The 21,724-nt window shown below is 42.1% G+C and overlaps 1 protein-coding gene across 1 annotated transcript; it reads left to right on the forward strand.

The window, feature by feature from the left end:
- Positions 1-12,171: 12,171 nt before the first annotated feature.
- HPF1 (histone PARylation factor 1) lies at positions 12,172-20,460 on the forward strand. Its single transcript, XM_069855789.1, has 8 exons — positions 12,172-12,248; positions 13,274-13,433; positions 14,995-15,181; positions 15,659-15,757; positions 16,795-16,945; positions 17,675-17,762; positions 18,365-18,537; positions 20,270-20,460. The coding sequence occupies exons 1-8, from the start codon at positions 12,183-12,185 to the stop codon at positions 20,399-20,401; spliced, it is 1,056 nt and encodes a 351-aa protein (XP_069711890.1). The 5' UTR covers positions 12,172-12,182; the 3' UTR covers positions 20,402-20,460.
- The last annotated feature ends 1,264 nt before the right edge of the window (positions 20,461-21,724 follow it).

Genomic DNA, 21,724 nt, shown 5'->3' on the forward strand with positions numbered 1-21,724 from the left:
GTAGTCACAGGAGTTTCTACACAACAGAACAAGGGGTCTTGATAAAACCTCCTAAAAGTACAGGTGCCTACATTCTTTCTTATGTAATTAAAATAATTACTGATCATAACATGACACTCACAGACAGTAAAGTACACAATATGACAATTAAAAATATGTTAGAATTAACTATCACTACTTAATGCATCTTTCTGGGATGACTTATGACATTGCATGGACTTGAGCACTGGCCCTGGCATATCCGCACGGCTGAGTATTTCTGAATGCGCCAGGAACACCTTTGGAATCATACTTTGTTTATGAGTGCTGAAGTTCATCTACTTAACTTCTTCAACAGCTCAAAGCCTTTAGCAACTTTCATTCCTACGTCCACAACACACTTATGCACAGATTTTGCATTTCACATTTTGCAACAAAGTTTTGAAGTCACTGGTTTGAACATATTTAAGGAAAGAATTATGCTTTTTACCATTCAAGAGGACACCCCTGCCTTATCTGATCACAGCAATGTTTTGATGAAGGTTAGGGAAGTAAGTGCATGGAAGTCTTTCAGTAAAATACTACAGGAAGCCAGCAGAAAACACTCTTAGCATTTTGAATCCTGTTAGGAGGCAACCTGCTTCCAAACTAAGTCGTTCTGTTCAGGTATCACAGGGATCAAAAGGCAATGAAAATGTTTCAATTTTTTCAAAATTGTGAAAACTATCCTTGTAAAATGTGTGTAAAACTCTGTGACAGTTACATTTGAAGATGAAATAAAGACAATAGAGTCAACAGCTTCTCAAGGATTTTTTTTTCATTCACTTTGCTATATACTGCAGTTCGGTTTTAGAATTCATGCACATTATATTCCTGGAACTACAAACTGTGCTGCAAACTCCATAATGCAATGAGATTGTTTGTAGGGGTACAATCCTGAAAAGTGTATTGAACCTACAACTAAGAGTTCCTAGAACCTTGCAAAAAGTAGCAGAGATCCAAACTTTTCTAGCACAAATTAATTTATTTTAGGATGGTTGACATTCTAGCTTAAATTCCATGCTATAGGCATTACCAGCACCATGAGGGGACCAACAATAACAATGGAGCACCTAATAGATACCAATTTGAAAAAATCAGTAACACTTAAATGAGTATTTAGGTGCTTGAGTGGGTAGACAGATACTCTGAAGACACTGAGACTTTAAAAGAAGTGTGTTTTAGAAGTATTTTTAATATCCAAAATTTATTTCTTTTCTATTAATGCAACATAGTCCTATTATAAAGCACAATTAGTGATAGTTCACCACGAGTTTCCACAAAGCTCTGCTTACAACACCCATCCCCAGTCTGCTGCTTTTCAGTACTTTCCTTTCCTTTAAGTAGCTTCCTCTAGTTACCCAGAATTACTTAAATTCTAGACTCAATAGAAAAAATATTACTATTCTTTTAAGCCAGCCTTGACACTGTAATAAAAAAGACTTACACCTGCCACACTAATCAGTACACTTTCTATGACAAAGTCCCTGCCTAGTTTCCATCTTTATCAGAGGAAATTTTACACTTGTTATCTTTTCTGATAAGCAAGATAAAGGAGACGTGGTAAGTAAAAAACTGGAACACGTATAGGAAAAATATGGAAATTACACAGGAAAAAAAAAAGCAGCTATGGTGAGTTATATTGTGGTTTTGGGAGCATAACAGATTCCTTAAGCTACATCCTGTTAAACAATCCAAATTCTTAAACCTTCTTTTTCCAACTACATCTGCTGAAAAGTGGAACCAGAATTGCAGGGGTTAAATGGCCAGGGAGCAGGTTCAGCTGAGACCCTGCAAACCATCAGCCAAAGCTGATACCTTGGTAAGAGCACATCTACATAAGAGGACAAGCCTGTTAATAAGAACTCACAGAGTGGGTTCCATGAAGTCACAGACTTTGGAAGTACTTTGGGAATTATTTTTTTGCCCTGCAATGGTAAGTATTTTCATTTAAAGTTCTTTGTTCTTTTAATCTGCTGGAATGTGTAATTTAATAAAAGGTTTAGTTCCCTTTTGTTTTGATAGCAATGGAAGAATGGAAAGTTTGTCTGACAATAGCTGGTGTATTTATCTTTATGTTGAGAAAACACCAACTGCTGATTGGTAAAGAGAAGTGCTAACCAGGCTGTGTTGAGAAGGGAGTGCTGGTCTAACTTCTCTATGTAGTAAGAGATAAAAAATACTTCAACTGTGAGGGAGTTGGGTGGTAAGAACTGGGTAACTTGCATAAACTGCAGCTATTTGGCTCTAAATGTAACGCAAAAATATCCTGTGTGCTAAAGCTATTTTGTATATAGTGTTCTTAAGCTTAGAAAACATTTTAAAAAAGAAAAGAGTAACTATCAAATAATCTCCTAGGTGTAAATACAGAATAAGAAGCAAAGGGAGTGAGAAAAGACACTGCCTTGTAATTCTTCACTAACGCAATTTGGAGATCTTCTTTTGCCCCTTTGTTGCAAAGGGTGGAGGGGATAATGAACATAAGATGTTGTTGGCCTCTAAACTGGAAAACTGATCTCTCTGGATGTGGAGACTTGTATCTATGAAATACCTGGATGAGACTCTCTGAGATGTTGAGGTTTTGTGTGGTAGTGTGTGTTTGGTGGTGCTAAAAGGGGTTAAAGCTTGTATCATACTGGTAATAAAGTCAGGGGCTTACAAAGCTGGCATGCTACCATGGGTATAACTCAAGAATATCCCTAATCCCTAGGAGCTTTGGGCATTTGTGCCTTGTGAAAAGTAGTACCTCCCAACAAAGACAAAGCTGAACTTTACAGAATCTCAACAGGAAACAGTGATGATTCTAAAGACAAAATCTTGTTGTGAAAGAAGCATGTATTTTGGGGATATTAACTGATTTTTATACCTCTGTGGTCACTACAGCTAGCCAAATTACTTACATATAGTTCATATATCTGTACAAAAAGTTTGGGTCCTAGAGAATTAAAGTTGTATAAGAAATACATTGGCTTCTTGAAGCTGAGGAAACATGTCTGCCTCTTGTGGTGTGTATTTCTGCATCAAGGTGAGGACACCAGGTTCCATCTTTTCCCACCACCAACCTGATGAGAAGCGGGTTGTTTCTTGATAGTGGGCATGAGCCCACCTCAGGCAGCGCCAATGTCTTTGAATACGTTATAACCATGGGTGAGAGCTTTAGACATATTTCCTTGCTGTGGCACTTGTCTATGGTAGCTTATAGTATCGAGACAGATAAATGGGAAAAGGGATCACATACAACAGAGTTGAACATGTTGTAGGTGCTACTTATGTTGTGCAGTGGCACAGCACAGCAATCCCAGGTGAGCATCATCCTTGCCTGGTTCCAGAACCAGAAACAGCAGAGCTGTGTCAGCACAATGAATTAATTAGTCACGCTTGTAGACAGAAAGTTAACTTAGTTGGGAATAGACTGCGCTAATGCTACACAGCTCTAGGCACTGAAGCTGTTAGCTGGGAATGGCACAGTGAGGATACACCAGGTTCTGTGTTACTACTGCACTGTTGCACTAGGAGCCATATGGAGGAGAAACATCTGAGTGAGTCTGAGGGAACAGCCTTAAATATAAACACAAGTTCAAAGCCAATGTTACACTTTAGAACTGCCTGTAGGATTTATGCTAAATCTGGCTTTTCTTCCTTCTAATGTTTTGTGGTTGCCAGGGTGCCCAGAAAAATGCAAGAAGAAATGTTTCATACAGAAGCTGCCAAGTACAACTATTCACCCTAAATCACACACTAAATCCTCAGACTTAGGGACTCTCACAGCCATAATGACTACAAAAATTATTATTTGTGAGTAGTTTATCTGAAAATGTAAACTACTGCTTCTTGGGATGTTAAAACACAAAAATGGATCTACCTTTTTCCTAAAGGAGTCTCACCAGTCAGTCAGTTATAGCCAGCAATTCTGCCTCTAAAAACCAGATAACAGGAACATGATCAATGCATCCAACTTTAGAACCAGAAGAAAATGGAGGAAAGGAATTGTATTGAGTTGCTTGCCTCTTGACTTGTCTAGCCTCAGCCGAATGACTCGGAGCCACTATTTTCCACCCCCTCACCCCATTATCCATTGGAGAAGGAAACCAAGGCATATGTACTAGATGAAATATTAACATCACCAGTCAGTGCTTAGTGAATACATACAGTTTCATTATTTGTATTGATTACCACCCTAACACATGGCAACAGCACAATTCCTCTGTATCTTAGGAAACTGTCCCACAAAAACAGGGTTCTGAAACTGAAGATTGGGAGGCAGTATGTACAAATGTCAAAGCCATGACAGTCTTGGAAGTTCTTAATGGTAAATAAATGCGTGCAGGGTTTGTCTTGGTGGCAAGCATATTCATAAAGTGATTCCTATTTCATGTTAAAAGTGTAAACCCCCACAAGGAGGTTTTTACTGATAAATCATTGATTAAAATAACTTGCTGTTAGACTACTTTTACCTTTATTTATCAGACCAAAGTTTTTTTTTCATTTATTACCTTCAGTGGCACCCACTTGACTTTATACCTTTTTATCTTCCTTACCTGTATGCTGTATTTTGTACATATGCAGGGAAGGGTTTAAGGTAAAAAGTTACAGACTAAGAAAAGCACAATATCCAGAAATGACAGAAGAACATAAATGGAAAAGTGAATCTTGCACCTTGATGGCCTGGCTCAGTAAACTAACTAGCTACAAATAAAACTGGATTAGACATACTAACTCAAGGGGAAATGCTTCTTTGGATAGGTATTCACATGAGCAGCTCCCTACAGGAGTAGATGATTACAGGAAGACTCTGTTTGCTGGGATAATACACTCAGCTGAACTGTGCCTCACTGCTGATTTGAACACACATAGCTGTGCTTCCTAGTAAACTAGGTAACCTTTTACATCTATCCGTAGGACTTAACTGATAGGCCTGGGAAATGGTCTTCCATAAACTGCAGTTCTGTATAATCACAGGACTAATAAGTAATTTAACACAGAATAGCACAGACGTAGGGGTCAGTGTTCCAAGCACTAATTTATAAGATCAGAATGGGTTCCCTACACTCAAAACGGTGCAGAAAGACAGACTTCGGCTTGCAGTAAAATACTATTGCCATCTTATAATCATAATCTACTGCTAGCTGCCAGATCTAAATAAACAGTGGTTCAAAGGGCTGGGTTACAGCAGTACCAAGCTGTGAGTTTACATTCTTGTCAAGAGCAGTTATTGCAAGGTTCATTAAATTGATGCCAAAATAATATTAATCGCTACGCTAAAATGCATCTGTAACTTAAACACCTTCACAGCAAGGCTATAGCGTATCTTCACCTTCTCACATATATTCTATTTTAAACATTTGCTTACAAAGCAAGCTGAAGCCCCAAGGATTTCTCTGATTACATATGTTCTGCGGTATCCTGACAAGTTTTCTGACATGAAGGTTTTTGCCCTCCTCGCCTTGCATTTTCTTCCATTCATCCTGACGTATACAGCCTACCTCACAGAATTGCAAAGGGAGCTGGCAGGGATCCTGCACAATCTGTCAGCACAGGCAGCAGTGAGGTGGTGATTCAGCACAGGCACTGTGTGTTTTTGCTGTCTGCTGCAGTACTGCTGACTTGCAACCTTCAGAGAAGCAAATCTTGGTTTTGACATTGAATGTGTCCACAGTTCCTGCTCATTCTTATTTTGATGGAAGGGAGGACGTGTCCTTCTCTGAACCTGGAAACATGGAGCTGCCCTACAGAAGCTCATAACCCAAGGAACAGAAACTCTGTGTGATTTGAGGATTACTTGAGGCTTAACCTGAGAAGGCAGCCAACAGTTTTGTAAAGCAACTAATTAAGAATTAGACCTTCACTTAAAAGGCAGTGGTTTGGGGTTTTTTATGAAATTTTAAATTAGTTTAAATTTTAAAATGGCATCATTTCACTGCATTTGTGCCACACTGCATTCTGTACAACCCCAATATGACAGCTGACATTCACAAAAATCCAACAAGCAATATACTGGGATTACTTAGAACAAAATTAAGCTCTCCGGTGTTCAGAAACACTATAACCACTTTTAAAGGAGTTCTGTTGAATGGTGCAAAAGGACATCAACATAGCCAATTATCTAATCGTGTATTAAGACACTTATTTTTTGGTCTTCGTTCTCCAAACTGTTTTCTTTAATTACAAGAATTTAAATGGCTCCCTCTTGTGGCAAGAAAAATGCAGCATCATGTTCCTGGGCAAAAATGTAGTCCTTGAGCAGAAATTAGAATTTAGATGTATTTATACTCCATCTAGTCTAGTCATCAGTAGGTTGTGGTGACTGATGAGACTGCACACTCTTCTGCCTAGCTGCCACGGTACTCTTGAATATACCTAAGCAAAAGTAACTAAGCACGACTTAAAACCTTTCAGCTGTGTATGCTGAAGGGTGGGGGAAGAACAGATTGTGAACCACATGTATTGCACCCTATCTAATTTGCTAATGCAGACTAGACTACATTGTGTCTCACAGAGAACTCTGTCCTCAAATATAAATCTCTGGATCATCTCAGCACAGAATATATGCATAACATGTATCTCAATTGATTCTGATGTTTTACACAGGTGAGCAAATCTGAACTTTTTAAGGGGTGGGAGCATAAATGAGCATAAATGAGTCAGTGAATGGCAGGCAGGAAGCATAAATTGGATTTCAACACCCCTGCAAGTAATCTTTCCCTTTTTTCCTGGTATCTACTAGCTAATAAAGCCTTCACTTAGGCTTTTAACTCATGAAGGCTTCACATATAATTAATAGCTATAAAACTCTGAAATAAAGAACTGAGATTTCATCATAGCATGGGGCATACTTTGGTAATTTTTTCTATTAAGCAATAATCTTGGAAATTATCAGAGTAAAAAAACCCTCATAAAACACATTAAGGTCTTGGTGACCTCAAGGGCAAATTAGATGTATACATAGGCAGTATCTACCACAGCTTTAGAGAAAGTAGGCCTGAAAAGTTCTGTTTCAAGACAGCAGACTCCTGTTCTGTGGTTTCTCACAAAATCTGTTATTGTGTAGTTGAAATTTAAAAAAAAAAAAAAAGATAGTCTCACTGCAGAGCAGGACTAATCATTCAGATGGCTTTACAGCTTGATAAAGCTACTTTGCCAAATAAACTCTTGAGATAATCTCTGTTTATGCTGATTCAGAAGCCTGAGGGTACAGACACAGAAGGCTGTTTACTGTTTTGAATGAGGAGGCTTTAAAATATTGCATTGTAAACTCCACTTTAGTTGCTTATCCTTTGTAAAAAGTCTTCCATGTTATAGTCTTATAGGCTGTTAACAAAATTAATAACAATATAACTATGAATATCAAATCATATATGCTTTTCAAATCTAGGACTTTAAGCGAGAACAGATTATTTGGAGGCAGATATGCATTTATTCAGAGAGGAAAAACTGAACAATCATTCAGTATCGTACAGCTTCTCTTTTAAGGGCTTGTATAGTGGCACTCACAATCTATTTCCACGCTTCTGAGAAGAAATGATGAGGCTAGAGTTAACTGAGAGGGTTGATCAAACCTTAAGTGTGTACTGAAGATGTTTTCAGAACAGCAGTTTTGAGCTCATCAGCTGACACCTGCAACTAGATAGGCCTAACCTCAAAAATATCTATTCAGCTACAAAGTTAGTTTTCTGAACATAACCACCATCATGATTTTAATGCAACTAAACTAGCTGGCCCATATTTCAAGCTTGATAGGATAGGATGAAGCAAATGGGCATTTCATTACCTATTTCTCATGAGGTACCAATTCCAAAATTATTTGGAAGATTTCTGTTAAAGGATTGAGATGCACTACATACACACATATATATACATTAAAATATTTTTTAAAGCCCATTTTATCTTAAATATGGCCAAACATTTCTACACTTAGCCAATAATCTAGTGGCTGGAGTACCTGCCTGGACAGTGTGAGACAGCTCCTCAGATGTAGAGGATTTGGTATCTTCCCTCCTGGATTCTTTCTCTTCAGGGGTATCACCAAATTGCATGCCATTCTAGAAGATAGATGCTCTTGGAGACTTGAACAGCCTGTGTGGAAAAAAGAATTTTAAAAGCACAGCATTATAGAAGGGACCTTAAAGATCATCTAGTTGCAACCACTCTGCTGTGGGCAGGGACACCCTCCATTAGATCAGGTAGCTCAAAGCCCCATCCAACCTGACCTTGAACACCTCCAGGAATGGGGCATTCACGACCCCCCTGGGCAACCCATGCCAGTGCCTCACCACCCTCACAGTAAAAGATTTTTTCCTAGGATCTAATCTAAATCTCCCCTCTTGCAGCTTAAAACTGTTACCCCTCATCCTATCACTACACTCCCTGATAAAGAGCCCCACTCCCTCTTTCCTTGGGCCCCATTATAGCAGCCTTCCAGTACTGTAGTCTTCTCTATGCTAAAACCAACTGATCAAGAAGCTCACAAGAGCTGCAACTTCAGTGAAGTGGCAAAGACCCTCCAAATTGGGCATTTGAGACCCAGCACTGATGTTAACAATAAGCCAATGCAGGTGTATTTTTCTGGTTAACTTGCCTTTTTTTTTTTCCATCATAGTTTTGCCTTGTGGGATACTGGCATACCTAACACGAGGCCACCATGAGTTTAATGCAGACCTCCAGTACTTCTCTCTCAATACTATAATGCAAAATATTATGAGGCAAAAGTCAATAGCTTAAGTTTTTGATGCTTTCCACCTGTAAAAAGGTTCTGGTTTCTTCTTGACCCAAAATAAAGGTTGAAGCCTTCACATTTCATAGCAGAAGACTAATGTAGCAGGAATACACACTTGAGACTCTGGGCTAAGCCATGGGGCATGCTTGGGCTATCCTCCCCATATCCCTTTTGCACTCACTTTAGTAAAATTTTAATTGTGGAACTGAAAATGGTTATGTAAGGGGTTTTTTTTCTATGGCAAGGTGAGGTTAATTATCTGGAAGCGGTAACAGGCAACAGAAATTAGCATTTGTCACTTGAAATACTAGTGCCTTTGGTGCCACTGAACCAATTTATTGCATGAGGTTGGAATTCAGGTAAGCCAAGCTAGGGCATATAATTGATACCTGGGGTGGGTCAGCTATGCCTACACTCTAAATTCACCTAGAACACTTTCAGCTGAGCCACCTAAGAAGATGTTGTCATTCCTTTGGGTGCCATTTTCTCTAGCCTCCAGTACAGTTAAGCTTAGGTATAATAGAAATTTGGTATAATAGGAATTATGCTAGTGAGACTAATAGTAGAAAGCATTTCCGAAAGAAACCTCAGAGCAGTGCTCTTCACACCCTTCAGGAAGAAAATTGGGTTTGTGGTTTGTTAGTGAGCTTTTTGTACCTTGTTTCTGCTTAACCTCAGTTGATAAAACATAACCCATGCCTTAAACAAGATTCAGATTCAAAATTTAATATTCCTTCCTTATGGTTGCAGGATTTTATAAGCAAACAATGTAATAAGAATTCTGATTTTTAAAAAACATCTTTTTTCAGCTGCAGGAGGAGACTTTGCCTCTGCCTGATGGTCCCATGCCTATGCAATATCAACCCATAGTTTCTATGGAGTGTCTAGCTGGCTTTACATGCAGGAGATAACATTATCGGTCAGGATCAAGTTTCCTGTGACACTGTCTGTAACTCATAACAGTGAATGCTGTAGACAGACTTGAATTATCAAGCTTTTGTGCTAGTTGTGTAACTGTCAATGGCACATGTGGTTGAAAGGCACTGTGCCTTATTCTTAAACTTAAGCAAATACTCTATACCACAGCAAATATTTACAACTTCAATGGATTGCAAGATAAAAACCCTGCTGGATTTATGCCATATATGCACCCTTGCCAAATGCATACTGTACACCAGAAAGAATTCCTGTAGTTAAACTAGATTATGCTTCCTTAAATAAAACCACCGTGATCTGACTTTCTGAAACAGAAAAGTGAAGGCTGCTACATAACCAGCTTCCCACTGCCTCCTTCTGTGCTATGGGTTTTACAGCCCTCTTTTTATATGCAAAAGCATTTTGGCAATAGACTTAGGTGAGTGGATGTTGTGTAGTATTATGGGGTTTTCTAAACTGCAGAATGTGTCCCACTTCCTGCATGTTACACTTGATTCTTTCATTGGAAGCAAAATTATGCGATAACACTTCTATATTCCTGGCAGCTGTCAAATGCTGAAGCAGAGGCTTAGGCTTTCTTTCATTCTGTGTACTGAGAACAAGTGTTGCTTCCTCTCTCATGTTTTTATCTCTGAAGGGAAAGATCCCACTCGATGAAGTCAATCTTTTTGGTTTTCCCTTCTCTCCCTCTCATCCCAATATACTACTGAGTTGTATTACAGGAATCTACAAGCATCAGAGAGACCTTTAAAGACCAACCCTCCTGCTACAGGCAGGGACATCTTCCACTGATCAGGTTCCCCAAAGCCCCATCCACCCTGACTTTAGACAGTTTCAATGACAGGCCATCCAAACCTTCTCAGGGCAATCTGTTGCTCTGTCTCACTGGCCTTATTATAAAGATCTTTGTTCTTCATGTTCAACTTAAAATCTTCCAGTTTGAAATCGTTTCTCCTTGTCCTGATACTACAGGCCCTGGTAAAAAATCCCTCTTCATCTTTCTTATTCATAAGCCCCCTTTATATGTTGAAAGGTCACATGAATGCATCTCCTTCTCCAGGCTGAAGAACCCCAACTCCGAGTCTTTCTTCCCATTATCAGCTAGAGTTAGGTGTGTGTTAATCACAGAATCACTAGGTTGGAAAAGACCCATCAGATCATCGAGTCCAACCATTCCTATCAATTACTAAACCATGCCCCTCAGCACCTCATCCACCCTTTCCTTAAACACCTCCAGGGAAGGTGACTCAGCCACCTCCCTGGGCAGCCTCTACCAGTGCCCAATGACCCTTTCTGTGAAAAAATTTTTCCTAATGTTAAGCCTAAACCTCCCCTGGCAGAGCTTAAGGCCATTTCCTCCTGTTCTGTCCCCTGTCACTTGGGAGAAGAGGCCAGCACCCTCCTCTCCACAACCCCCTTTCAGGTAGTTGTAGAGAGCAATGAGGTCTCCCCTCAGCCTGCTCTTTTCCAGGCTGAACAACCCCAGCTCTCTCAGCTGCTCCTTGTAAGACTTGTTCTCCAGCCCCTTCACCAGCTTCATTGCTCTTCTCTGGACCACCCATCCCTGTTAATATTACAGCCAAAAATGATTCGCTATCCCATCCAGGGCTGCCAAAAATATCCTCCTGTTTGTTCATTTTTAAGGAAGTATTGTATCGGTAACAAAATCTGTGCTAACTATGTGCCTTTTCCCAACCTCATGAAAATCAGCTCATTGCCTTCGACTGCTGGCCTAGAAATGCTTTAACTTCTAAGTTTATAGTCACCACAGCACGTACAAAATCTTCTTTCTGAGAAAAGGAAGTTCTTTAAGTGTTGAGAGCACACCAAAACTGAGAGAGGACTGTGACAAGTGGAGAATGAGGGCAGAGCCAAAAAGGGACAAGGGATGCGTGTTAACGATGACAAATTAGGCGAGCGACCGAGGGACCGGCACTAAAGCCAAGCTGAGAATACCTCGTGGGATGGAGGGGCTGCTTGGGCAGAGCCCGAGATGTGCCATCAGAGCAAGGATCTCTGGATGTGCAACTGGAGGGAGAAACCACCAGAGCCGCCCCCAAGGCGCGCACGGGAAAACCCGCGTCCGCGCGAAGCCGCCCCGGAGGGCACGTGACCGTGGGGCGGCGGGGGGGCGTGGTCACGCGGCGCGGCTGGGCGGTTCCCCATTGTAGCCCGCTGGGCGTGGCCTCTCGCGGGGGGCGTGGCCATAGGATGGGGCGTTCGTCGGGAGCGCGGTCACGCGCCGGGGTTAGGCGTTCGACATGAGGCGGGGAGGGGGCGTGGCCTCGCCGCGGGGGCGTGTCTGCGCGTTGGAGCGTGTCCCAATGATTGGTGGAGGACGTGGTCACGTGGCGCAGCAGAGGGGCGGGCGCCGTGCCGTCGGTGGGCGTGGTCTGAGAGGGGGCGTGGCCACGCGTGGGCGGTGGCGCCGGCCCCTCAGCCGGGGCGGTGGGCGTGGCCTGGCGCGAGGGGTGGGCGTGCCCCGGCGGCGGCGCGCGCGCGGGCGGTTGGGCGCATGGCCGGTGGCGGGAGGCGCAGGCCGCGCGCGGCGGCGGGCCCGGGCCCGGGCGCGGAGCGGCAGGTGCGTGACGGTGGCGGTGGGGGAAGGATCGGGGGGTCCCTGAGGCCCAGACAGCACAAACCTCGCTTTTCTCACGATTTGAAACGGCGGGGTTGGGGGGGGCGCTAAGCGTTCCCGCCGGTTCTTAGAGCCTGACGCGGGAATGAGGGAGCTGGGGCTCCTCCTCAAACGTTCCCCACATGTTTCGGTTCGTGTGACGCCGTTTACTTTAAGGCCGCTCTAAACTTTTAAAGCTGCTCTTAAAACGCTGTGCTGGAAACTCCAGGAGTTGGGTTCGGGTGTTGAGCGGCGGAAAATGGTTCGAGCAGCAGAGAGAGGCTCCGAGGGATTTTGTTCTGTCATTTGACCAGGCGTGACAAAATAGCATCCCTATTTCTGACATCTGATTTTCTTGGGTGCAAGCTGCTGTGTAATTGGAAATGGTCTCTTTCGAGTAACATAGGAATCATAGAATCACCAGGTTGGAAGAGACCCACTGGATCATCGAGTCCAACCATTCCTATCAAACACTAAACCATGCCCCTTAGTGCCTCGTCCACCCGTGCCTTAAACACCTCCAGGGAAGGTGACTCAACCACCTCCCGGGGCAGCCTGTGCCAGTGCCCAGTGACCCTTTCTGTGAAAATTTTTTCCTAATGTCCAGCCTAAACCTCCCCTGGTGAAGCCTGAGGCCATTCCCTCTCGTCCTGTCCCCTGTCACTTGGTAACTCTGGTTAAACTTTGGGATTGCTTAGCTCTTTGCTTCATTAACTCATGGAAGTACTTTTGTTTCTTATGTTGACTGATTAATATCAAAGTAGCGCTTTGCAGTTCGTACACGTTTTGCATACGTCTCAGATAATGCACTTCTAAGGGATTCTGACCATAACAGACTTCTAGTAGGTGTATGTGTTGATTTAAGCAGCAAGCATGACTCAACAGAGGAACAATGATTGAGGTTATTAAGGCAGATGCTGTGTAAAATCCTCCAGTACAACTAACAGAAAGCAATTAAATGAAGTTTGGTTGTTTTTGTTCATCTGTAGTGTGAAAAAAATGGAAATGTCAAAAAGAGAAGGTCAGATCAAGCAGATGTCCCAGATAATCTTCTTCAAGAAGCGGAAGCGTGCTATCGGCTTAGGCTGCCTGAAGACTTCTATCAGTTTTGGAAGTTTTGTGAGGAACTAGATCCTGAGAAACCAAATGGTGGGTTTTAAAATATTTTTGTCTTTTCTAACTTCCACTCAAAACCAGCCTGAAGGCAGGCAAACTGAAGGTGGTCGGATGCATTCAGATACTGCATCGGTCTTTGGTTAAAATGCAGGATATTTACATTAGGGTAAACGAGAACACTGGAGATAATAATAAATATGCTGGTACACTTCAAGATTTCTGAAATACAGTTAGTCAAGTCATGTAATAAAAGGGATTAAATGATACCTAAATCTGCCTTTCTTGGAAGTACATTTGAAATGTTAAGTGTGGAACTGAAGTTTTCTCATGTCAATCCAGGTTTCAATTTCCCCAAATTTATTATATAACAGAATCTAGCATCCCTGAGTGCTCCAGAAATGCCAGTTTCTTTTAGAGTCGTGGAATACTTCAGATTGGAAGGGACCTTTAAAGATCATCTAGTCCACTGCCCATGCAGTGAGCAGGGACATCTTCATCCAGATATGATTACTCAGAGTCCCATCCAACCGGATCTTGAATATTTTTAGGCATGGGGCTTCTAGCACCTCACTATGCAGCCTGTCTCAGTGCTTTACCATCCTCACTGCAAAAAACTTCTTCCTTGTGTCTACTTTGAATCTACCCTCTTTAGTTTAAAGCCATTACCTCATCCTGTAGCAAGAGGCCCTGGTAAAAAGTTTGTCCCCATCATTCTTGTAGATCCCCTTTAAGTATTGAAAGGCTGCAATAAGGTTTTTCTGGAGCCTTCTTTTCTCCAGACTGAACAACCCCAACTCCCTCAGCCGTTCCTCACAGGAGAGGTGTTCCATCCCTCTGATCATTGTTGTGGCCCTCCTCTGAACCTGCTCCAACAGGCCCATGTCTTTCCTCCACTGGGGGTCCAGAGCTGGACACTCTGTACTCCAGGTAGGGTCTCACTGGAGCAGAAGGGCAGAATCGCCTCTCTCAGTCTGCAGGCCACGCTTCTTTTGATGGAGCCTGGGATATATTTGGCTGCCTTGCTATAAGTGCATATTGCTGGTTCATATCCAGCTTTTAGTCCTCTGCTACCCTCCAAGTCCTTAATCCTTTCATCTTCCAGCCTGTATCAATAGGTTGCCTTGGCCCAAGTGTAGGACCTTATGCTTGGCCTTGTTGAACCTCATGACATTCACGTGGGCCCACTTTGCAAGTTTGTCCAGGTCCCTCTGAATCGTATCTTGTCCCTCAACCACACCACTCAACTTTCTGTCATCTGCGAACTTGCTGCAGGTGTGCTTCATCTGGCTCTCTGTGAAACTGATGAAGATGTTAAATGGTACTGGTCCCAGTACAGACCCCTGAGGGACACCACTGGTCACCAGTGTCCATTGGGACGGTGAGCTGTTGACCATTACTTCTTATGAGAATTGTAATAGCCCAACTCTTGAGTGAAAGCTGTCTGAGCAAAAGAAAGTCTCAGATTTCCTTGTCTGGTAAACAGTGTCTGACTGTTTGGACTTCAAGAAGCATTTGACATCTGAATGACATGGAAACTTCTTGGTTTAGATAAGTGCTGACCAGAAGGTAAACCAGTTCATGCTTTGCTTTTCAGATGCACTTGTGTCAAGCATTGGACTTAGACTGGTTGGACCATATGATATTCTTGCTGGAAAACACAAAAAAGCAAAATCAACAGATCCGGACTTCAGTCTGCATTGGAGATTCTTCTATGATCCCCCAGAATTCCAGACTATACTTGTCGGAGATAGCAAAACGCAGTATCACATGGGATACTTCAGGTACATGCTTTTGATGGACAATAATTGTTTTGCTCTTTCTCCTCTGTTTTCTACAAGACAGGATTTAAGAACTATGAGCTGTCGCCAAACAAGGATCTTTCTTATCTGTAATAGAATATTAACACATGGGTTGGTATCTTTTATAACAAAAGATCAAAGGTATTGTAATTGAAGACTAGATTTAAGTATTTATTAAACTACCTCCTCCAGCTTTGTTATTAATCTTCAAGTTTTGTAATGATTCTTAGAAGAGAATGTAGTACCTTATGAAATAAAGGGAATCTGTTTCTCTCTGCATGTATTGATACAAAGTCCTTTCAAAGCCAGGCTGTAAGATTTTAGAGATTGAGATCCAAGAGCATGCATTGTTAAATTTCTGAAGGAGATGGCAGCACAGTGGGGAGGCAAATTAATCTTGCTTCTAAACAGGAGACATGGACGCAGCCTGATTATTTGTGTGTACCTTTTCATGAACAGGGATGTGCCAGATGAGCTTCCGGTGTGGGTTGGTGCAAATGAAGCTAAGAAGGGCTGTGTGATTTCACAAGTTGGTGATAATGTCTTTGCTGCAGTCAAGTAAGGTTCATACATAATTTTATATTCATTTATAAAGACGATAAACTATTAATCAGGAGATGTGATGTGGAATAATGCAGCTCATTTACTATGTATCTGTCTTGAGAAACACTCACTTGCTTTATGCCAACAAGTTTTAAGGTACTCTTAAAAGCCTTAATAGACTTCTTGACAGTGTTTTCCTCTTACAAGTAAAACAGATAAGCGCAAATTATCTCATTCTTTAAGTGTATTGGAAGGGATAGGCTCTGAAGGGAAAACAAATGCCCCCTGGGTGTAATAAGGTAATTCATAAGTAAAGAATAAGTAAAGAAATGGCATTTCAAGAAGTGGTGAAGGAAATATTCATATCATACTAAATGAGTAGCATCCAGCTCTTGTTCTTGCATACATAAAAATAGATTTTATTTTTTTTGTATAAGAAATGGTACTGCTTGTAGTTATTTCTGGCCTGGGGCAGGATAACATTTATATGGGTATGTAATTCAGTATGATTCATGGTTCTGCGTTATGAATGTAAAAAATGGGCTTCATGACCTGTCAGTTAAAAACGGAAAGTGCTCTAAGGACAGACGTGTGTTTAGTAAGTGAAAGCGTGCTGAAGAACAGCTTTGTCAAAAGAACCCTTGTCAAGTGCAGAGTTAAATGAGGACATTTTGAAAGCACCATGATGAAACTCATAAATATGTATTTATGTGTATGACTTGGATGACACATGGTGTATAGGGCACCACAGCAGCAAACTGAATTCCTAAGGCAGAAAGATGAACAGATACTGGGTCCGGGAGAATCACTGGCACCTGCACACTGGATAAAAAAACATTGTAATGCAAATACAGATAGGAAATGCCAAAGTACTGTCTGTGCCAAACTTTTTTTCTTCCTTCTTAAGAGGCTTGCATTCCTCAGCCTGTGTTCATAAATAAACCCATGACTGCTAATCTTCGTTATAAGATTTGAAGGTTTAGTGATTAGAAGACTATTCATTTCTTTCTTTTCTGTTGAGCTTTTAAAAGAAATGTTTCTTCTGTTTGCAGATTATTTTTGTCGAAAAAACTTAAAGAAGTGACCGATAAAAAGAAAAATGCTATTTTGAAAGACATAGATGAAAAGCTAACAAGAACAGCAAAAGAACTGGGTTATTCTCTGGAACAAAAAACCATGAAGATGAAACAGAGAGATAAGAAAGTATGACTTTCCTGATCCACTGGAGAGAACTAAGTTCTGTTAAGCTTTTTTTTTTTTTTCATTTACTAGCCTTTTTTTTAAAAAATGTTTTTAGTTTTTACTCCTCCTAGTCAGTAAAGATGCTTCATTTAGATATTTCCAGAGCTAATCAGCTCTCTAAATAAAACTTTAGGAGAGGGAAGATTATTACAAATGCATTCCAAGTAACAGGATTAAATCAAAACACTTTGTTCTTGTAAACCATAACTTGGAATTCAATTAAAATTTAAAAAAAACACCAACAAAAGAAAAAGTCTAAAACCTAAAACAAATGAAGAGCATAGAGAAAACTGCTTCAAGGTGAAGATTCACATAAACAGCTGCGTTGGACCTTACGGAAACAGAAACATTAAGGATGATCTAGATTAGTAAATGATGTTTTTTGCATGCCTGTCAGAAATAATTATGGTGGGAGGTGACTGAACAGATGTAGTAGAGTGCTGCAGAAGTGACTACAGTGATTCCTAGCTTTCAGAACGTGTCTGAACTGGACTTTACAGTTATTTTAAACTTCAGTACTTAAAGGTAACAGCTTTATATACTTTAAAATTCAGTTTATGTCCTGGAGCCTGGACAGTCTATTTGGTTTGACCACCAGCAGTCATACGCTAATGTTTAGTGAGATGAGTGGGTTTATGTCACTGTATTGATTTAACAGTGTTCTATTCAATTTCCCGGTTCTTTATTTAGGTGGTGACCAAAGCATTTCATGGAGCAGGCCTAGTTGTTCCTGTAGACAAAAATGATGTTGGATACAGAGAACTTCCTGAAACAAATGGTAAGTATCTTGTTCACTGTATTCTTCTGCTTTGTTTAAGTAAACAACCTTCATTGACACTGCTGCTTTGCAAAAACTAAACTGTGTTCATATGTCCTACTTGAGGAATATGAGCACTGGAAATAAAAGTCAGAGGCCTTAACCATCACACTTGACCTCAAAATATTTTCTTTAGGTGAACCAGTTGAGAATCAATAAAACATGCTAAATCTGAAGTCACAATTTTTAAGTGGTAGTTTAGACAATCCTCTCTTTTGTATTAGCACAACCATGCAGGAAGTAGATCCAAAGGACTGGTCTAAAATCGGATTTGTGGGTTTATTTCTTATTCCCTGTCTTCTCCCAGTGTTGTTCTAACCAGAATCACCTAAATGCTTGTCTGTGTGTGGGGAGCTGAGACGGATGGACATGGGGCAAGAATGAGCAGGAAGGGAAAGTGGGGGGAAGCTTTTTTTTCACCAGCAGCTCAAGGTGTGCCTACCTAATCATGATGCAAGTGTGACACGCGGTTATGCTTTTGCCATAAACTACTGTGCAGTATTAACTTTGTTTATTTAAACTTCTAAATATGTGTGGCTTTTTGTTTCATTATATTTTTGCAGCTAATCTTAAAAAAATTTGTAAGGCTATTGTTGATGCTCCTACTGATGAAGAGAGAGTGAAGGCCTTTGCACCTATTCAAGAAATGCTGACCTTTGTTCAGTTTGCTAACGATGAATGTGACTATGGAATGGGATATGAACTGGGTATGGACCTATTTTGCTATGGATCACATGTGAGTACTGCAACCATCATACTTCACAAAACTATGTGTTATTTTATGCATGATCTGGGACTTGTTCTGTGTTGTGGATCTCTATTTCCAACTATTGCATAGTTATCCCTAGGAATCATGAAAGTCTACAAGAATAGTCTCAACTCATGAAGACTCTAAAAAGTCAGGCTTAAAGACACCATTCCTTGTTTAATTTAAAATTGCTTGTATGAAAGCACAACCAGAAGCATTTTAACTGTAGTGATTTGGTGTGCACAATACAAGTTGTCATCATTAGATTCTTAAAAATGTGAGATCTCTGATACAAATACACTGAACAGCTATAGTCCGTGTCCTCAGCCTCTTGCAGGGGTGCAAGCATTCGTATTCAACAGGATCAAGGAACAGACTGATATTTGTAGTAGCCCCAGGAAATAAAAAAGGAACCTAAGTCACTTATTACCTATACGGCCTCAATGGTTGCATGAAAGACCTCCCCCCAGCTAGCTGCTGCTCTAAGTTTCTAATCTTTCTGGTTCTTCATTAACAAAGAATATCATCAATAAGCACTTAATCACATGTAAAGATTCTGCTTGATGCTTTTTGTCCTGCATTAGCCGCTGCCTGCTGAAGAGGGTCATCTGTAGATCTATGGCTAGGAAGTAACATACAAAGAAATGTCAATGTAAGTGTGATATGAATGGATGGTTATAGAAACTCATGAAAAATGGCTTCCTTTAGTAAAAACAATATTGTTCAAGGGTGCTCCAAAGCATCATGTAGAAAGATAAAAAAACTTGCAATACTAAGTGGAAGCCCAGAAAAGCTGTTGTAAACACTAGTTAAAATATTTAGCCACTGAAATAAGTGAAAACTTGCTGCTCTCCATACACAACTAAATTACTAATGTGTTTCTTGCATTTCCTGCCCTGCTCTCCCATGTTCCCTACAGCATCTGAGAATGTATTGTAATTTCTCTTATATCCTGCTTATCCTTCCTTCAGTGGCTGTGCTGCTCCAGCTGCTCAGTTCCTTCCTACATCTGGAAGGGCTATGAAGGAAACGGGTACATCCAGTTTGCTGAGTAGGTGGAGGCAGAACTCTCATTCATGCTTCATGCTTCTCAGCACGTGAGACTACTCATTGCATGAATTTGTCAGTGGTTAATTATGTCTTTACAGCACTGGGACATGGCCTGATAACTATTTCCTGCAGCAATTGGAAACAGCTATAATTTTTGCAGCTGAAAATAGAAACCTTACTTTGTTTTCTAGTTCTTTAAACAGAAAGGAAAAACAATGGCTTCACATAATAATGCCACAGTTTGGTGGTTTTGCCTGTCTGTAGATACTCAGTGCTGCTTTCTGGTTCTGACTGGAGCCTGGCTGTCCCCTTGCTCCCCAAGCCACAAGCAGCACTGACACTTCACCTGTATCCAAAGACACAGGAGGTGACAAACCTCCCCTTTCCAGGAGAGGTGTGATGTGTACAGTAACAGTAGTGAATGCTAAATATGCTGTGACTTTTACACATCTGAAGTGGTTATTCTGAATAACATCACGCTGCCCTTGCTGTGGAATGTGACAGGAATGGGATTCCACTGCAGGCTGGGTGGTTGTGTCTTAACCATCTCTCGTGGGATTTCAGTTTCTCAAGGCTCAGGTGCCCCGGGCTGGCTGTGTTGGGGCTGCAGGGCAGCTGGGAACAGTCACAGTAGGGCTGAGGCCACTCTCATTTCCCCTCTCCCCTGCAGTACTTCCACAAGATGGTGGGGCAGCTGCTGCCTCTGGCGTACACGCTGCTGAAAAGGAACCTCTTCGCCGACATCATCCGGGCGCACGTCGCCAGCCGCTCCAAGGACCCCGTGGACCAGCTGGCGCCATGACCCACCCCACCCCTCCTTGTGCTGCACCCCCTGCACTCAGTAAAAGCTTCTCCAAGGTGCTCCCTGTGCTGCTGTGTGTGACAACTGGGGGTGGGGGTGGGGGGAGTGCAGTGGGACCCCCCTTATCAGTGGGGGTTGCCGTGAGTGACACTGGTAGAGATGGAAGGGGCAAGCAGAGTCCTGTTATGTTCCTTAGGAGAGCTGTGTGCGCTGGGGCACCAGCTGGATCGCGGAGTCACAACTCTCACTTCCCAAACCCCTTTTCCTTGCTCTTGGTGGTTTTTGCAGGCATCCTGCACTTGCTCAGTTCTCTCCCAGCACATGGAATCGTAGAATGGTTTGGGTTGGAAGGGACTTTAAAGATGATCCAGTTCCCTCCCCAGCCATGGGCAGGGACACCTGCCACCAGACCAGGCTGCCCAAGGCCCCATCCAACCTGGCCTTGAACACCTTCAGGGATGGGGCAGCCACAGCTTCCCTGGGCAACCTGTGCCAGTGACTCACCACCCTCAGGGTGCAGAATTTCTTCCTTGTCTAGTCTAAACCTGCCCCTCTCCAGTTTACACCCATTGCCCCTCACCTTACAACTCCACGCTCTTATACAAAGTCCCTCTCCAGCTTTCTTGTAGCCCCTTTCTGGTACTGGATGGTCACCATAAGATCTCGGTGCCTTCTCTTCTCCAGGCTGAACGACCCCAACACTTTAAGCCTGTCCTCATCTGGGAGGTGCTCTAGCACTCTGATCATCCTTGTAGCCTCCTCTGGATCTGTTCCAGCAGTTCCATGCTCTCCTTTTGTTGAGGACTGCAGAAGTGGACACAATACTCCAGGCAGGGTCTCACAAGACAGGAATAGAGGAACAGAACCACCTCCTTTGCCCTGCTGGCCGCACTTGTTTTGATGTAGCCCAGGATACCATTGGCCTTCTGGGCTGTGAGCGCACGCTGCCAGCTCGTGTCAAGCTTATCAGCCAGCACCCCCAAGTGCTTCTCTGCAGGGCAGCTCTCATTGCATCATCCTCCATGCTGTATTGAAGCCGGGGATGGCCCATAAGACCTTGCACTTAGCCTTGTTGAACCTCCTGAGGTTTTCGCAGGCCTGCTTCTCCAGCATGTGCCGGTCCCTCTGGATGACATCTCATCCTTCTGGTGTGATAACTGCACTACTCAAGGTGCATACAGGTAAAAAATTCAGTTACAGCAGCTTTCCTTTTTGCATTACAATGAAGCCCTAAATCCGATCTCAGTCTTTTGGATCTGGCTGAATTAACATGAAATAAATATGATTAAAATGCATCCATCAGACACCACAAGATAAATTGGC

Source organism: Phaenicophaeus curvirostris, chromosome 4, assembly GCF_032191515.1.
Source record: "Phaenicophaeus curvirostris isolate KB17595 chromosome 4, BPBGC_Pcur_1.0, whole genome shotgun sequence".
Classification (NCBI taxonomy): Eukaryota; Metazoa; Chordata; class Aves; order Cuculiformes; family Cuculidae; genus Phaenicophaeus; species Phaenicophaeus curvirostris.

What these genes read in the sequence shown, in the direction of transcription:
- HPF1 (XM_069855789.1), top strand. Translation starts at nt 12,183, where the DNA reads ATGGCCGGTGGCGGGAGGCGCAGGCCGCGCGCGGCGGCGGGCCCGGGC. An exon ending in GCCCGGGCGCGGAGCGGCAG is followed by an intron (nt 12,249 to 13,273) that starts GTGCGTGACGGT and finishes GTTCATCTGTAG; the next exon opens with TGTGAAAAAAATGGAAATGT. An exon ending in TATCACATGGGATACTTCAG is followed by an intron (nt 15,182 to 15,658) that starts GTACATGCTTTT and finishes TTTCATGAACAG; the next exon opens with GGATGTGCCAGATGAGCTTC.